The sequence below is a fragment of the Cariama cristata genome, unplaced genomic scaffold, assembly GCF_000690535.1.
Source record: "Cariama cristata isolate BGI_N322 unplaced genomic scaffold, ASM69053v1 scaffold43554, whole genome shotgun sequence".
NCBI classification, from domain to species: domain Eukaryota; kingdom Metazoa; phylum Chordata; class Aves; order Cariamiformes; family Cariamidae; genus Cariama; species Cariama cristata.
In genome coordinates this window covers 45,287-59,038 of record NW_009612066.1, presented here as the reverse complement: position 1 = coordinate 59,038, position 13,752 = coordinate 45,287, and the positions used below count along the sequence as shown (strand labels likewise).

The following is a 13,752-nucleotide window of genomic DNA, read 5'->3' as shown; positions in this document are numbered from 1 at the left end:
ATGCAAGATGTTCAGCATTTGGCAGGACTGAGCCTTATATTTTGAATAGTAATTAGCACAAGGATCATACTCTCTTATCAGGACATTACAGTAATATCACTGTAACAAAGTGATTTCCACATGGGTTTAAAACACAACAGAAAAAAAACAAGTAGCCGACTCCAATTAATTTCAGAGGCTACTAGAGGACTTTTAGGCCTTGGTACACTGGGAATAATACTGCAGAATGCCGGCAAGTTGAAGAAATAGTAAGATGCCCAGGCTGCCCACAGAGGTTGTGAGTCCCCTTCTCTGGAGATATTGAAAATCTGCCTGGACACGTTCCTGTGCACCTTGCTGTAGGTGAACCTGCTTTGGCAAGGGGGTTGGACTAGATGGTCTCCAAAGGTCCCTTCCAACCCTGACCATTCTGTGATTCTCTGATGGCAAGAGCAAGGAGATGGCCTTAAGAGAAATGGTAAAGAATTCTGGAGAGCTGGGCGTAGCGGAAGGTCTGCTTTAATTGCAGATTGTGGATATTCAGGAAAGTAAAAAACACTATGCAGAAGTAGGATAGATAATGAGTTAAAATTAATGTTTAAGAATGTTGCATTCTTAAAAAGTTGTTTCTTTTCCTTTGTTGTATTCTATCTGTTAATAATCTGTTGCCTATCACATACCCTAGCGCAATCTTCCTTTTCTTCCATCTCTTCCTCTAGTTCCTCCAAGTCTTCCCATTCATTGTCACTGTCATGTGTCTCTCTAGCAGGCAAGGATGATGAGAAGGGACCACAAACACGTGGTTGTGGGGTTGCCATGGTTGTGGAGAGTGTCTCGGAGCTTCCTCCCCGTGAAAGTGAGGTCACAGATGTTGAGCTGATAGCAAGATACTCTTCATCAATAGGGGTTAGAGAGAGAGTTTCAGGCATACATTTTGTGTTCGATAGGTCATCACCACTCTTATTAAATATGCAGCTGGAAAACAGAAGGATTGCACTGCTGAGGTTTTCCTCCATACACTTTATTAGGTGGCCACTGAAAAGTCTACTGCTTATACATGACATTATTTTTATTTTAACTGAAGTAATAGTTATGCTATTAAATTGCTGTCTGAGTCTTCCAGTGTTACTATAAAAATAAGTAAGTAATCAATATTTTGCAAAGCTAGTTAAAAGATTTTAAAAATTTCAGAATTTGAGAACAGCCTTTGCAAAATCTTGCACTTGTTTTTTAAAGCATTAATTAGTACTTTGATTTCTTCTTGAAAAGAATAATCAGACAATTTCTAGACGTTAATTATTTCATCTGCCATAAACAACTTAATTAACTTATCTGGTAAGTGGTATGCACATCACAATACTACTACAATTTTCATATTTGCATTTTTCTTGAAAAAGGAATGCCAGCCACGTTCTTGGCTCCTATAGGTCTTTCCTTGGTAACTAGAGCACAGACCAGAAACATGAAATATAAAATGCTTCCTGTCCCTCCATAAAAAATATGTAAAAAAAAAATTTGTAAGCTTGCTTTTATTCTTCTGCTTGCCTTGAAGCGTAAGAGTTGTCCTACAGAATTAAATGGATTTGTTCAATTACTTGAATTAAAATTATTACTGATTTTATTCTACTATGTTGGAGACACAGTATTCAGCACTTGTGATGTACAAGCGCAGACTGTAATCATATGTGTTGCGTTTAATCTTGGTTTTGCTGTTGTCATTAATGAACTCTAATAGACTGCTGTAGCAGTGTCTCCCATTACATTTAGCATTAAAGCTAATAGAAATGCTTGAAACACTTTTTTTTAAAAGTATGTGTTTTCTTCATATCAATCTTTATTGAAATATTGCTAAACCTCATTCATCTTAAAACCACTTAAAATGGCATAGCTTTTATTAATGCTTCACATGGCAAAGATGCCATGTCATTTCATATGTAATGACATCAGAGATCTTTCGCTCTCTGATGGAACTGAACTGTGTCTACCATCTCCCAAGCAAGCATACACAACTAAAAGGAACACAAATTGCATGACTTATATGAAATCACAGAAAATCCCCAGTGTTAATCTCTTGTTTCAAAAGTTGTCTATAGTCAGAAGGAAAATATAAAGCACAGTAGCAAAACAGGCATTTTGGTCAGATACAGCTAGTAGCCTTCAGTGGTTTTTTTGAAACACTGATGAAAATAAGATACACTTCTGAGCTCATGTTGTATGCCCTCAGTGAGGGAAGCAATGTAGCCTGTTAGCTTGTATCTGTGCAGGGAGGAAATGAGAGGCTGGCCATCTCCAGTAGCACAGCAAAGCTAAGAACAAAGCCGACAGTTTGTGCTTTAACAGATACTTACAACACTGTGGAAGAAGACTAGGATAATGAAAAGAAATGCCTAAGGATAACAGCAAATGCAGTCTGCTCCTTTCTTTTGGAAACAGGAAAGAAAAGAGTAAGTTCAATGGACATTGGTCGATGTGGATGTCATAGAAGCTGTCACATGCTAGTGGAGTGCTGACTGACCTTCAAAGGTGTTTGGCAGAGCTACACAAGCTCAAAGCAATAAGCCAGCAGTAGCTTAATCATAGCACAGCTTCTAGCCCATCTCTACATCACCATGGGAAATAACATGAGTCTTCGTCCTGCAGGCCCATACACAAGCTCCACTGACATGCTTGACTTTCTTTTGGAGTGTCGTGACCCTTGCGCCTGGACTTCACAGGGGAAAACTATGGGTTAAAGTTTTTCAAAGCAGCTTTTTCAAAGGTTCTTATTAGTGGCAATGAGAAGAGTAGTGAAAGGAATTTTCCATGTGAAACCCTGAGCAGAGAACTTTTAAAATTCATATCAGAAGATCTCTACATTTGCATGAAAAGTTTTGAGCAATCTGAAGAAAAGAAATTTCTTCATTAATCAAAAGAAATTCTTTAATTAACGCCTATTTCCTTCTGGGTTTTTCTGTATGTTTTTAGCTGGAAGGATCATTTAAATTGAGATTCCATTTAAAATATTGTTTAAACTGCATGCCATCTTAAACTGCTGTGGTTGCCTTTTGCAAATGCAAAAGCTGAAACTAATGATACTGAGAAAGTACCAAACAAAAACATTTACTTCAGAGCTTCCTTCTTGGGAAGAATCCAAAACTTTTCTGGGAATTGATATTTTCCCACAATAAACTTAGTTTTGTTGAAACTGTATCTCTTGGCCTGTATGTTTGCCTCAAAGATTTTTCTGCTGGTTTTATTCTCAGCAGTAGAGAAGCATATGAATGTGCTTCATGAATGTGAGTGAAGCTTCTTCTCTCAAGAGAGAGGAGCTAAAAGTGTGAATTGCTGTTAAGGCCCCACTTGACCTGCAGTCAGCTAGAGCTGTGACTCCCTAGAGACTGGAATCTCTGACTGTCTGGTTCTGTGCTTGATGAACATCAAGAGTAACAAAAGGATTTCACGTGACTGTGTGGAAAAACAGAAATTAGTTTCTAGATAAAATTACTAAAGCTGTAAGTTAAAGGCCTCTAGAAGACCTTTAAATTGTCTTTCCACCAATACTTTCTGCTCTGATGATTTATATTCTTTTGCACTGGTAAGGATGATTTAAATGGAATGGATTGTCTTCTATGTGCCAGTGTCTGGTATATCAAAAGAGTGTAAAAGGAGGCTGAGTCCATTTGCACTGTATTTTATTGTATAAGTCCTCTGGCTTAGGGCTTCTATTGGCTTCTGAAGACCAGAAAATAACTTTTTTTTTCTCCTTGATCACAGTTTGTCTTCTGAAGTTTTTGTATTTTCTCTGAAAAAATTAGAAATCAAAAGATCATACAATAAGAAAGGAATTTTTTGTTGCCTATTTAAGTAAACTCTGAGAAAATTGAAATTAAAAGATCATATAATAAATAAGACAGTCTTTGGTTCCTATTTAATTCAACAAGAGTCTTTCCACTGATTTCAAACTGCACCCAGCTTCAGCTGAACAGCATAAATGATTACAGTAGTGCAGCACTCGTGCAACTGTCTTGCAATGCAACCTTACACAAAATTCTAGTAAGATGAGAGTAAATAGAGACAGCAGATTAGGATAGTCAGAATAAGATGGTAAAACAAAATCTTCAGTAATCAGCAGTGATTAGAAGCAGATAGCTCTGTACTTAAACCTAAGCAATTCACTTTCAAAATTCTAAGAGCTGAAGGAAAGGCTGTAGAGCAGATTTCAGTATTCCCTACCTTTTGGCCCATCCAAGTTCACATGGTGAGTAGCAATTCTGCTTCATTTCTTCCTCTAGGGAGTGAAAGACTTCAGAACTGGCAGCTTCTTGATGAAACTTCCAAAGATGCTTATACAAACTTTCCCTGGGAGTCATAAGTTTCTGTATGGCCTTCTCTTGAAACTCAATTTCCTGCTCGTCATAAGTTGAGCTGTCCTCTTCAGGAGGCTCACTGAAATCTGCTGCCACTGGAGAATCCAGGCACTCTTCGAGGTCTGGAGACATGCTACCTCCATCACTGGTAGACTGATCCATACTGTTTTCTACCTCTGTACTGTCTGGCATTTCTGCCACAAACTCCTTAATTGGAGATGGTGCTGGAGTCTATCAAAATGACAGAAAGGTTAGTGTAACTCCTTTTTTATCCCCCATCTTCTTTCCTTTAAGAACAAAATAATTTGAAGAGGCAGTATCAATAAGCATCTGAATGTGAAAATATCAAATGGTAGCTGGAAGGGAGGGAAAAAATAGAGGGAGGTACTCTCTCACTAAATAACTGTTTTGTCTTTATGCTTATCTTCCACATTCTACAGGAGTTCCAGCCAGGGAACTAATACACAAATTCACTTTTCCCAATGAATCCTTTGCTAGAAGTATCACCTTTTTATTTCTTTTCATATCATGCCTCAACTTTATTCTCTTCATTTTGTAGAAGTGGCTTACAGATTTGACTCCTGTGTGACTGACCATAGAAATCAGCCAAGGGCACATTGCAGCAGAGCAACAGGAGCCAGTTTGTTATCTGGAGATGGTTCTGACAGTCGTTTCTGTCTGCCCATGGACAGCTTTTATAAATCCTAGTGGGATAGGAACCATGAGTAGGCCATTCTGCATGGAGCAAGAGTAATGCGAATGTATGTTCATTATAAGAGTACTTGTGTATGTGTCCATAAGTTGTGTTCAAGAAGCAGAAATAATAATGCTAGCACACCTAATGACACTGTTTCAGTCTCTGTGGTCTCTACTGTTTGATTTTTTCTTTTTTTTCTTTTTTTTTTCCCCCCTGCAGATTCTGCTGACTATCAATAAGAAGCTGAATAACCAGTTGAAACTATTATTTCATTCATTTAAGTTTATTAGGAGGTAGCCTGGATAGGAAAAGTTCTTTATTTTCCTCTTGCTTTTGGGAGTAATAAAGATACCTCAAGCCTCTGTGTTATAATAGCTTTAGTTGAGACTATCTGCAGTTTCTGGCTGAGGATATAGTAGAGCACTTTTAGAAGCATCACTAAAAGATCTGCTTGGGTATACGATGTTTCACTCCAGTGACAGTACTGCAATTCAAAAGTTGTTGGACTGGGATAAACATGTTTCGTATCTGCCAGATTTCTACTATTTTGCTTGCTAAGGAAGAATCATTTGAACTCTAGAGGTTAAGTTGAAGCTGGTAAGGGAAAGAAATGGAATAGAGGGCCTTGGAGAAGAGGGAAGATTGCCGTGTTTAAGACTGGATAGAATATGTAGTAGTGTTTTTCCAGGTTTACAGAAGCAAGTTTACTGACAGAAGCTTTGCCTTACCAGCGCACTCTGTTCTATTTCTGGAAGAACACCTTTTGGTGGCCTGCAAAGTAGTAGTGTGACTTCTGGAGGAGCTCCTCTCAATATGTGCAGGACATCCTAAGCAGGACGAAGGAATATTAGATTTCTTATGGAACACAGTCTATACTACATGTCATTTTACCAGCAGGGATGGAGACAATTTTTATTGTGAATGCCAGATTCCTAGTATTTGTGCCTCTCAGCAGTGTCTGGGGGCCAAAATTCACTACTGTATGATTGTCATATAAGTGAACCATAGTTTTTATGTTAATGTGTATCTAAAGTAAACTCAGTTCTGTTTACAAACTTTTGTTCCACCAACAGACACACAGATTTAAATTCATTCTTTTTCTTTTCTCGAAGAAAACAGGATTTTCCGACAAATTCATTCAAACTGCATGTGGCAGGGACACATCTTCAGTCAATTATATCAGCATAGCTCCACAAACTGCCATATTGACATAACAAAAGGGAGACTTTCCCAAAGTCTTTTGGCTATAGTGGGAGATGAAATACTTCATCTAGAGGGGGGGGAAAATGCTGTAGGCCAAAACACCCCATCTACCCCTCTGCACAAACTAAGTAAAAAGGCTGTACATCAGAGAGCAAGACAGTGATGGAAAAGGACAGACTCCAGGTCAGAAAAAAGGAAAGGAGTACAATTACAGCACCGGGGGGTGCTAGGTGTCCTAGACCAGGTGTCTAGGACTAAGAGCACCTCATCTTTTGCCCTAGCTATTTAATTATACAAATGACCTGTCAGCGGGAAAATCATATGATTTCATCATTTCTGTTTGCTACCAATCTTATCTATTCAATACATATTTATATACAAAACTCAGGAATTTTTCATAAGGTGAAAAGATTATTATCAAAAAAGTAAACCCACATGTAATCCTTTTTTACCATTTAATTTCTTTATGTGAGATAGAATTTCTCATTCCAGGTAAAAAAGCTACACTGGGTTTACCTCACCTGATAGAAATTTGAATCTGGGGCATGGTATTTAGCATGACATTACAAAGCAGAAATGACCACAGGGAAAAAATGTTCCAATTATGCATAACAGCAACAAAGATCCCGACTAATTAACAACTGGTGTGATCTAACAATAGACTGTGCATCAGTAGTAGAAAGTTATAAATTAAATTGCAGAAGAAATTCTCCGTAAGAATTCTGTTAGGAAGGAAACTCTCAATAAAAATTCTAGAGAAGAATCCTACATAGAAATCAGATTCATTATATGCAAATTCTGACTCCCTCTGGTGATAATTAAGTTTAAATGTATTTTCATCCCATTGTCTTTATTAGCATGTTACCCATCCAGAGTCCCAGTGATAGTACTGCCTGGTACCTGATACAAGAGTCCTTGAATAGGTTTCCCATTCACAGCTAAAATGATGTCTCCGACTTCAATTTTGCCATTCTCTTCAGCTGGCTGCCCTGGAAACAATCTTTTGATCCTGACAATAGCTCCTCCAAGGTGTTCACAAGCATCTCCTTCCATTTGCAGAACACTAAAACCGAGGCCTCCAGAATTCTTTGTCAATTTGACTTCAAATGTATTATCTGTTCAAAGCAGAGATTGGAAAAAGAGTGGGAGCTGTGGTATGTGTACTACCTAAGGAGCTAATGTAAGTTATACCCTCAGCAAACCTTTTCCCTGTGTGCTGCAGAGGTAGACCTAGTGATACTAATGACAAAAGAAGGGTTTGATGTTCTTTTAACTTATGTGAGCACTCAAAATCGCACAGGTAGAATGGGGAGAACTGGATTCTATTCCACCATGTATTCACAGACTTTATGCCATCTGGTACAAGCCCATAAAGGAAGAAGACTTTTGTACTGACATAAAAAGGTTCAAATGCTATCCTTTTCTGACATACTTCTGTAAGCATTGGGTAGATCTTACTATTCTGTAGCTGCCTGATGTTATTTTGGGTCCTGCACTAACCAGCATAAGCTAGGATCAGAGCTACTGCTCTTCTCAGACAAGAACAAGAGACCAGCCCTTTCCCAAATACCATATTTGCAGCTGAACCCCATTCTGCTAGGGATGATGTAGAGGAGTAACTGCCCCATGGGAAAGTATGGTTCAGACTTAGTGTTTATCAGATAGCCTTACAGTAAAAGATAGAGCATTTATTTGTTGACTAAATTCAGTGAAAGTGATCTCTGAATTATTGCTTTTAAGAAATTAAGTGATGGAAGTCTCCAACCCTGGCCCTGGGGCAGCAGCTCACCCTAGCTTCATCACTGACACAGCATCAGCAGTCATGCTGGCGAGGCTCTCTTTGACTGGCAACAACACAGCTGCTTCTTGCCTGAGAGTGCTACAGAGTAGAGACAGGGACGTCCCCTGCCAGCCCTATCTCATGAAGGCTGAGAGATACAGTATTTATGCCTAGGATAAATTCAGCTATATCTGGCAACCGTAACTCTAAGTACATCAGAAATATTTTGTTCAGAATTGATTTTTGATAATGCCATTAATATTGCACATTACGTTTTTATTCAGTATGCGGTTTTCCTTCCAACCCACAGAAATTTCATGGAATTATTTTCATTCATTCCTTTCTTACGCATTGTAAGAAGTCACCCTGAGTTTCTTTTTTATCGCTCACCATCTGTCAAAAAGCAGTAGTCCTTGGTACCATCTGTGTAGGATGTTGCCACAGAAACAACTGCACATTGGTCCTCCTTTCTGTCATCAGCAGTCAGGCATGGCTCTCCCAATTGGTAGTTTCCCCTTTCTAGAACCAGCTTGGCAATCTAAAATGATGATGAATAGGTTCCAGTTACACAGTACACAGTGAGCCCTAAGTCTGTTTACTTTTGTTTTTAGGAAAATGGGGTTGGAGGTGGGGGGTGGGCGGCGGGGGGAAGTTTCTTTTGGCCCAGCTTTGCTACTGTGCTTCGTACTAAGTGCAGTTTATTCTACTGAGTATCTGCTGTTGTACAAACCTGGCCAGATTTCTTAAGGTGTTCCACAGCCTGTTTGTGGGTGATGCCACAGAGGCTGATGCCATCTACTTCCAGCAGACGATCACCTGAGGCAAAAGAAAACAAACAAACCAACAAACAAAAAAGGGTCAAGTTGCTTTGATGTTCAAGTTCAATGGGTGTAAACCTTGAGGCTACCCACAGGCTGAGGAACGGTGGACTGCACATTACATTTCACAGTTGTATGATCTCCAATCCCAAAAGTGTTTCATTGTCTCTGTGGCAAGCATTCCACACTAACATTGAGTTCTGCAGCCCAGAGTTTTATTACCAGACATGTTACCTATCTTTATTTGTCCGTCCTTATCTGCTGGTCCCCTGGGAATAATTGACTTCACATATATCCCACCATGACGCACACTGGTGTTAATTCCACCCTGCAAAACATATGCCCACAGATTAGAGTGGAATCTTCACATGTTCTTCTTGTGATAAAAATCAAAGCAACTTACACATGCATTGAAGAGAAACTGCTTCAGGAATTACATTTTTTTTAAACATAGGAGAAAAAGGAAAGAGGATGTTACTCCAAAGTCCCATCTAGTTGTAATATATTTCCCTAGGCAGTAATCTTGTTTTATTTTCCGAGGAAAATGCAATGCATTTCTACATGACTATATAAAAACATTTACTAAATGTTCATAACTTTTTCCCTATGCTAACATAAATACGGGTTGCACCTTTCAGTCAGTCTCTAGCCCAGCTTCCAAACTATGCAATATCCATTCAGCAATTATTAACCTTTCAGACTATATATAAAGCATGGACCTGAACTTGTACAGCTGCTTGAGAGCCTACAGCTCAGAGGAATTCCAGATTAACCTAAGAATCATGATCTGTCTATCTACATCCCCTGGCCAAATTCAGATGAAAAAGCAGCCTTCAATTTCTTCTGCAGGCCATGAAATGGCTGTTACATCCCACTCCATTTCAGCAAAGATTGTAAAGATATCTCTGCCTGGAGGGGTAAATTCAACTTTGATAGTCAGGACAAGGAATTATTCAAATATGAGTGATAGTTTTCACTGCTGCCTTCTCTTGTCCTCTACATATATGGAGAACTGTATTTCCTTATATTAGGAAATAAAATTGGCTAGGATCCTTTCTCAGGCCTTCCAAGTAAGAAGCATGGCATATCTTGAGTCCACATAGCTAAACTTTCGGCCCCTTCAGCATGGGATGGCTTCTGTTATACTGCTTGTTGACCAAAGCCTTATTGGGGGCTGTCAACAATTAAACAGTGCCTGTGGGCTACTGCTTGAGCCCGTGCCATGGTCCTGTGTAATCTGCCTGTACAGACACAGCCTTCGAGTTCCAGGAGGTCCAGGAGAGCAGCAAAACCAGTCATGACTTGGAGAATTGTTTGCATCACTGCATTTTCTAGAGGCTCTGGCTATACACCTCCCTGACCAAACTCCACTTTCAGTGGTAGGTCTTGTTCTCAAATTGAGTAAGGATGAAAAGGGCTTGTACTGCCATGTGCTTTATGCCAGTACACTTTAACAGATTCTGTGGGCAAGAACTGGGGCATGAGCAGAGCCAGTACTTTATGCTTTCTCTGTCAATCAATTGAACACTTAGGTCTGAAATGTGCCATGCTAACAGTTTTTGTTATTGGCCTATCTTCTATGTTTGTTACAGATAAATACACTTCTGTATGTGTTTCTTGGTCATGTAACAGTTTCACAGACACACTGAAAGATTAACAGTAACACTTGCAGTCACACTGATTCCAAAAGTCCCATCTTCTTTAACAAGCTCCACAGTATAGATTTCCTTTGAGTTGGTTTCAGATGGAGGTGGTAAGAGTGAAGAATCAGCTTCCTGTCTCAAAAATATAAACACTAATGAGACTACAATATCTCAATAAAATAGGGGAGGAAAGGAAGAAAAAAAGACAAGAGAGCAATAAAATAGGGGGGGAGGAAGAAAAAAAATACAAGAGAGTTTCCAGAAGACAGAAGGAGTTTGATCCTGCTGTCAATGTAAGCCTGGAGTGGTACCATTTATATCCCTGATATTATTTCAAGCTTACACTACTGTTACTCAAAATATAATCTGTCTAAATGTGCATAAGCTGGGTATAGATAGGGAGGCTGGCTAATAGTAGGAAATTAGACACAAAGTGTGGCTGTTCTGTGTCTGGTTAAAAACTTAAGAGATTGCAAGAAAATAATCAAAATTTTGTACTGCCATTGGAAGAGGGAGGAGAATTTTTAATAATATTTTGTGGAATAGTTTCCCCATTTTTTCACATATTCATGACTATCATTTTGACATTTCCAATATAGTTTAACAAGCAATATCTTCCAAGGTTTTCTTTCTCCTTTCCTCATTTTCTTACTTTCTTGGCTATTTTCCTTTCTTAAATATAGCTGGCATGTTGTTAAGACACATGCTGGGCATAATATTACTGAACAGCATCAAAATCTCAGTTACCTCCACATCCAGGCTATCAGCTGAAGGAACTGGAATCTTAGGGCCCAATTTTGCTGCTAAACTCCAGGAAAGAGCCTTCTCAAGTTCATCTAGATTTATGACCTGTTCTTTGGGGATAACTGTATGACAATCCTGAATCTTTTTTCTCCCACTGTCTACACAAGAGATCTCAGATCCACTAGTGCTGTTTCCTCTTGATAGATTCTTTTCTTCATTTAATCCTTCTTCATACATGTCTGTAAAACCATACCAAAATAAAACATTGCTAAATGCAAACAGTAAGTAAACTTGAAGGCAAATATTATTATGCCTCAGCACAGGAGGACAAAGTAACTTCCTACATCAACAGGTTGTGAAATTAGATCCATAAAATAAGTCAGTCATTGTATAATGGAGACCTGCTATTATAACTGTGGAGAATGCTTCATCTCTGCAGAGGACTATGATTCTCTATCAGAGAAAGAAATTCCCTTGGTATTCAGCAATGCAGCCCATAATAGATTTTTTTCACACTGACTGTAGGACAGAGGTCACGTGATACCTACTAGAAGTTGACTATTTTCACTGCTAGCCTATGGTGTTTATAACTGGCATGGAGTAGCAAGAAAGTACTACTACATCCCAATGCTTAATAACTACTAGTGTCCTGAGTTAACTATTAGCATTCCATAGCCATCAAAAGCATTTGCGTTTATACCTTTAGGTTGAGAGATGATGAGCTCCACTTCATCGGGAGAATTCTGTATGATTTTAACTGCAGTATTAAATGAAACGCCCTCAAGACTAATGTTATTCACAGAGATGAGTCGTCCTCCTTAAAAAAAGGATAAACCAAGACAAAGCATATCTAAATAAGGAAATAAATCCAGAGTAGCTAACTTTAAACCATGAAAGTATTTTAATTCTAATTAAAAACTAAGGACAATGACCTGGTTTGATATTTCCAGCTCTGTCTGCAGGTCCCCCAGGGATAATTGAAGCAATAAAGATACCAAGGTCTAATTTTCCTACATTTTCTCCTCCAATAATTACAAAACCTGCAAAAATGAGATAGCATGAGAATGCAGAGACACTGGCAGTATTAAAAAAGATGAACCTTAGGAGCACAAAAGGGTCTTACTCCAATGGCATCAGTTTTGTACATGGTCTGGAGAATGGGGAGCTCTGATTTACATGGCATCAAGGTCTTGATTTCGGAAAGCTTTAAACTCACATTAGAATTAAAGTGTGCTGGTGTCTTTGGTGGCTATTTAAATACAAATTCTCAATAAGAATACTTTCCTGGCTTGGGACTTTTAAAGATTCCAACTACTTTCTTACAAGAGGCATAAACTTTGTGGACCTTAGTATTTAACAGCTGCAGGAGGAAAATGGTATAAAAGCTCATTAGTTAAATTTGAACATTGTTCTCCATCATGTAGTCTAGGGCCCCTGAGGTGGACCATGTAAACTTCTAATGGATATGTAAGAGAAATTAAGAAGATTCAATCTATTGTCCAGCAGTTCAATGTCACTATCCTAGCTCAGAATATTCTGCCTGTTGCAGAATATGTTCTTCTCACTGGTAGAATAGTTGGGTTTGGGATCTAGATATTCCACACAGACCTGCACCATTTAGAAATTTGATGTTTAGTTGTATTAATGCTCAGCTGTGAAACCTGATGGTCCTCTGAACTCATCCACAAGAACAGGGTACAGTGCAATAGTGTTTTATATAACAAAAATGTTATCCATATAAGAATCCAAAAGTTGGGAAACATTTATGTTAAGCTTGTGTACACATTTTGCACCCCCTCAGGCAATACCTGAAAGGTTTGCAGAACATCATCTTACCTTGTGTAAGGTCTAAGATAAATGAAATCACTGTGCATGTATTTCAGATACAAAACTAAACCCTTGTTCCTTTCTACTCTTAGCACTTGGTCCCCTTGACCTCTGTGGCCTTAGTTACTCCTCTGAAAAAATTGTGGTCTTGCTTTATGTGCTTAGTCCTTTTCAGCCTCGAAAATTCTAAGTCCTTCACAAAGATTAGTAGATTTATTCTATAGGAAGAATAAATGAGGCAAAGAAGGTTACAATCATCTTGCGCAGCTTGAGTCAACAAGTATCAGTGTTAGCACCAGGATCTGATAGTCCCAGTAACAAACATAACATTCATGTTCCTTACTTACCAAATCCATTCTTAGGGTCACGTTTTAGGCTGGCACAAATTATTTCTCTTTCTAGACCACTTAGCAAAACTTCCTTTTGGATGGCTGGTGATCCAGGTGCTGCAGAAACAAAACAGCTAGAATAAATGCAGATTAATGCAGGGAGAGAGTAGATTCATATAGTATACAAAACTGGGACTTAAAAAATAAAAAATTTATTTTGTCTTTGTTTTCAACATTACCATTACTTCTTACTTACAAGGAAGCTCAAACAAGTGTTTGGAAATTTGCATTCTTTAGAAAAGTGTAAGTACAGTAGCTGCATAAGCTCTTCCTATAATGTTGCTTTCTGGGAGACTATGCATTTATCTGCAATGTTTTTATTAAGA

The 13,752-nt window shown here is 38.6% G+C and overlaps 2 protein-coding genes across 2 annotated transcripts in view; both read right to left on the bottom strand.

Annotated features, from left to right (window-relative positions):
* The window catches only part of LOC104160363 (tyrosine-protein phosphatase non-receptor type 20-like), a 24,778-nt gene extending 23,981 nt beyond the window's left edge, over window positions 1-797 (bottom strand). Inside the window, exon 1 of the mRNA XM_009698462.1 lies at window positions 660-797. Within this exon, the coding sequence (XP_009696764.1) occupies window positions 660-797 (138 nt within the window). The remainder of the gene's footprint in view (window positions 1-659) is intronic.
* Window positions 798-4,187: 3,390 nt separating this feature from the next.
* The window catches only part of FRMPD2 (FERM and PDZ domain containing 2), a 38,539-nt gene continuing 28,974 nt past the window's right edge, over window positions 4,188-13,752 (bottom strand). The window contains 11 exon segments of the mRNA XM_009698461.1: window positions 4,188-4,556; window positions 5,751-5,849; window positions 7,126-7,340; window positions 8,396-8,543; window positions 8,736-8,821; window positions 9,058-9,151; window positions 10,494-10,598; window positions 11,214-11,449; window positions 11,911-12,027; window positions 12,143-12,250; window positions 13,385-13,483. Coding sequence (XP_009696763.1) covers window positions 4,188-4,556; window positions 5,751-5,849; window positions 7,126-7,340; window positions 8,396-8,543; window positions 8,736-8,821; window positions 9,058-9,151; window positions 10,494-10,598; window positions 11,214-11,449; window positions 11,911-12,027; window positions 12,143-12,250; window positions 13,385-13,483 — 1,676 coding nt within the window.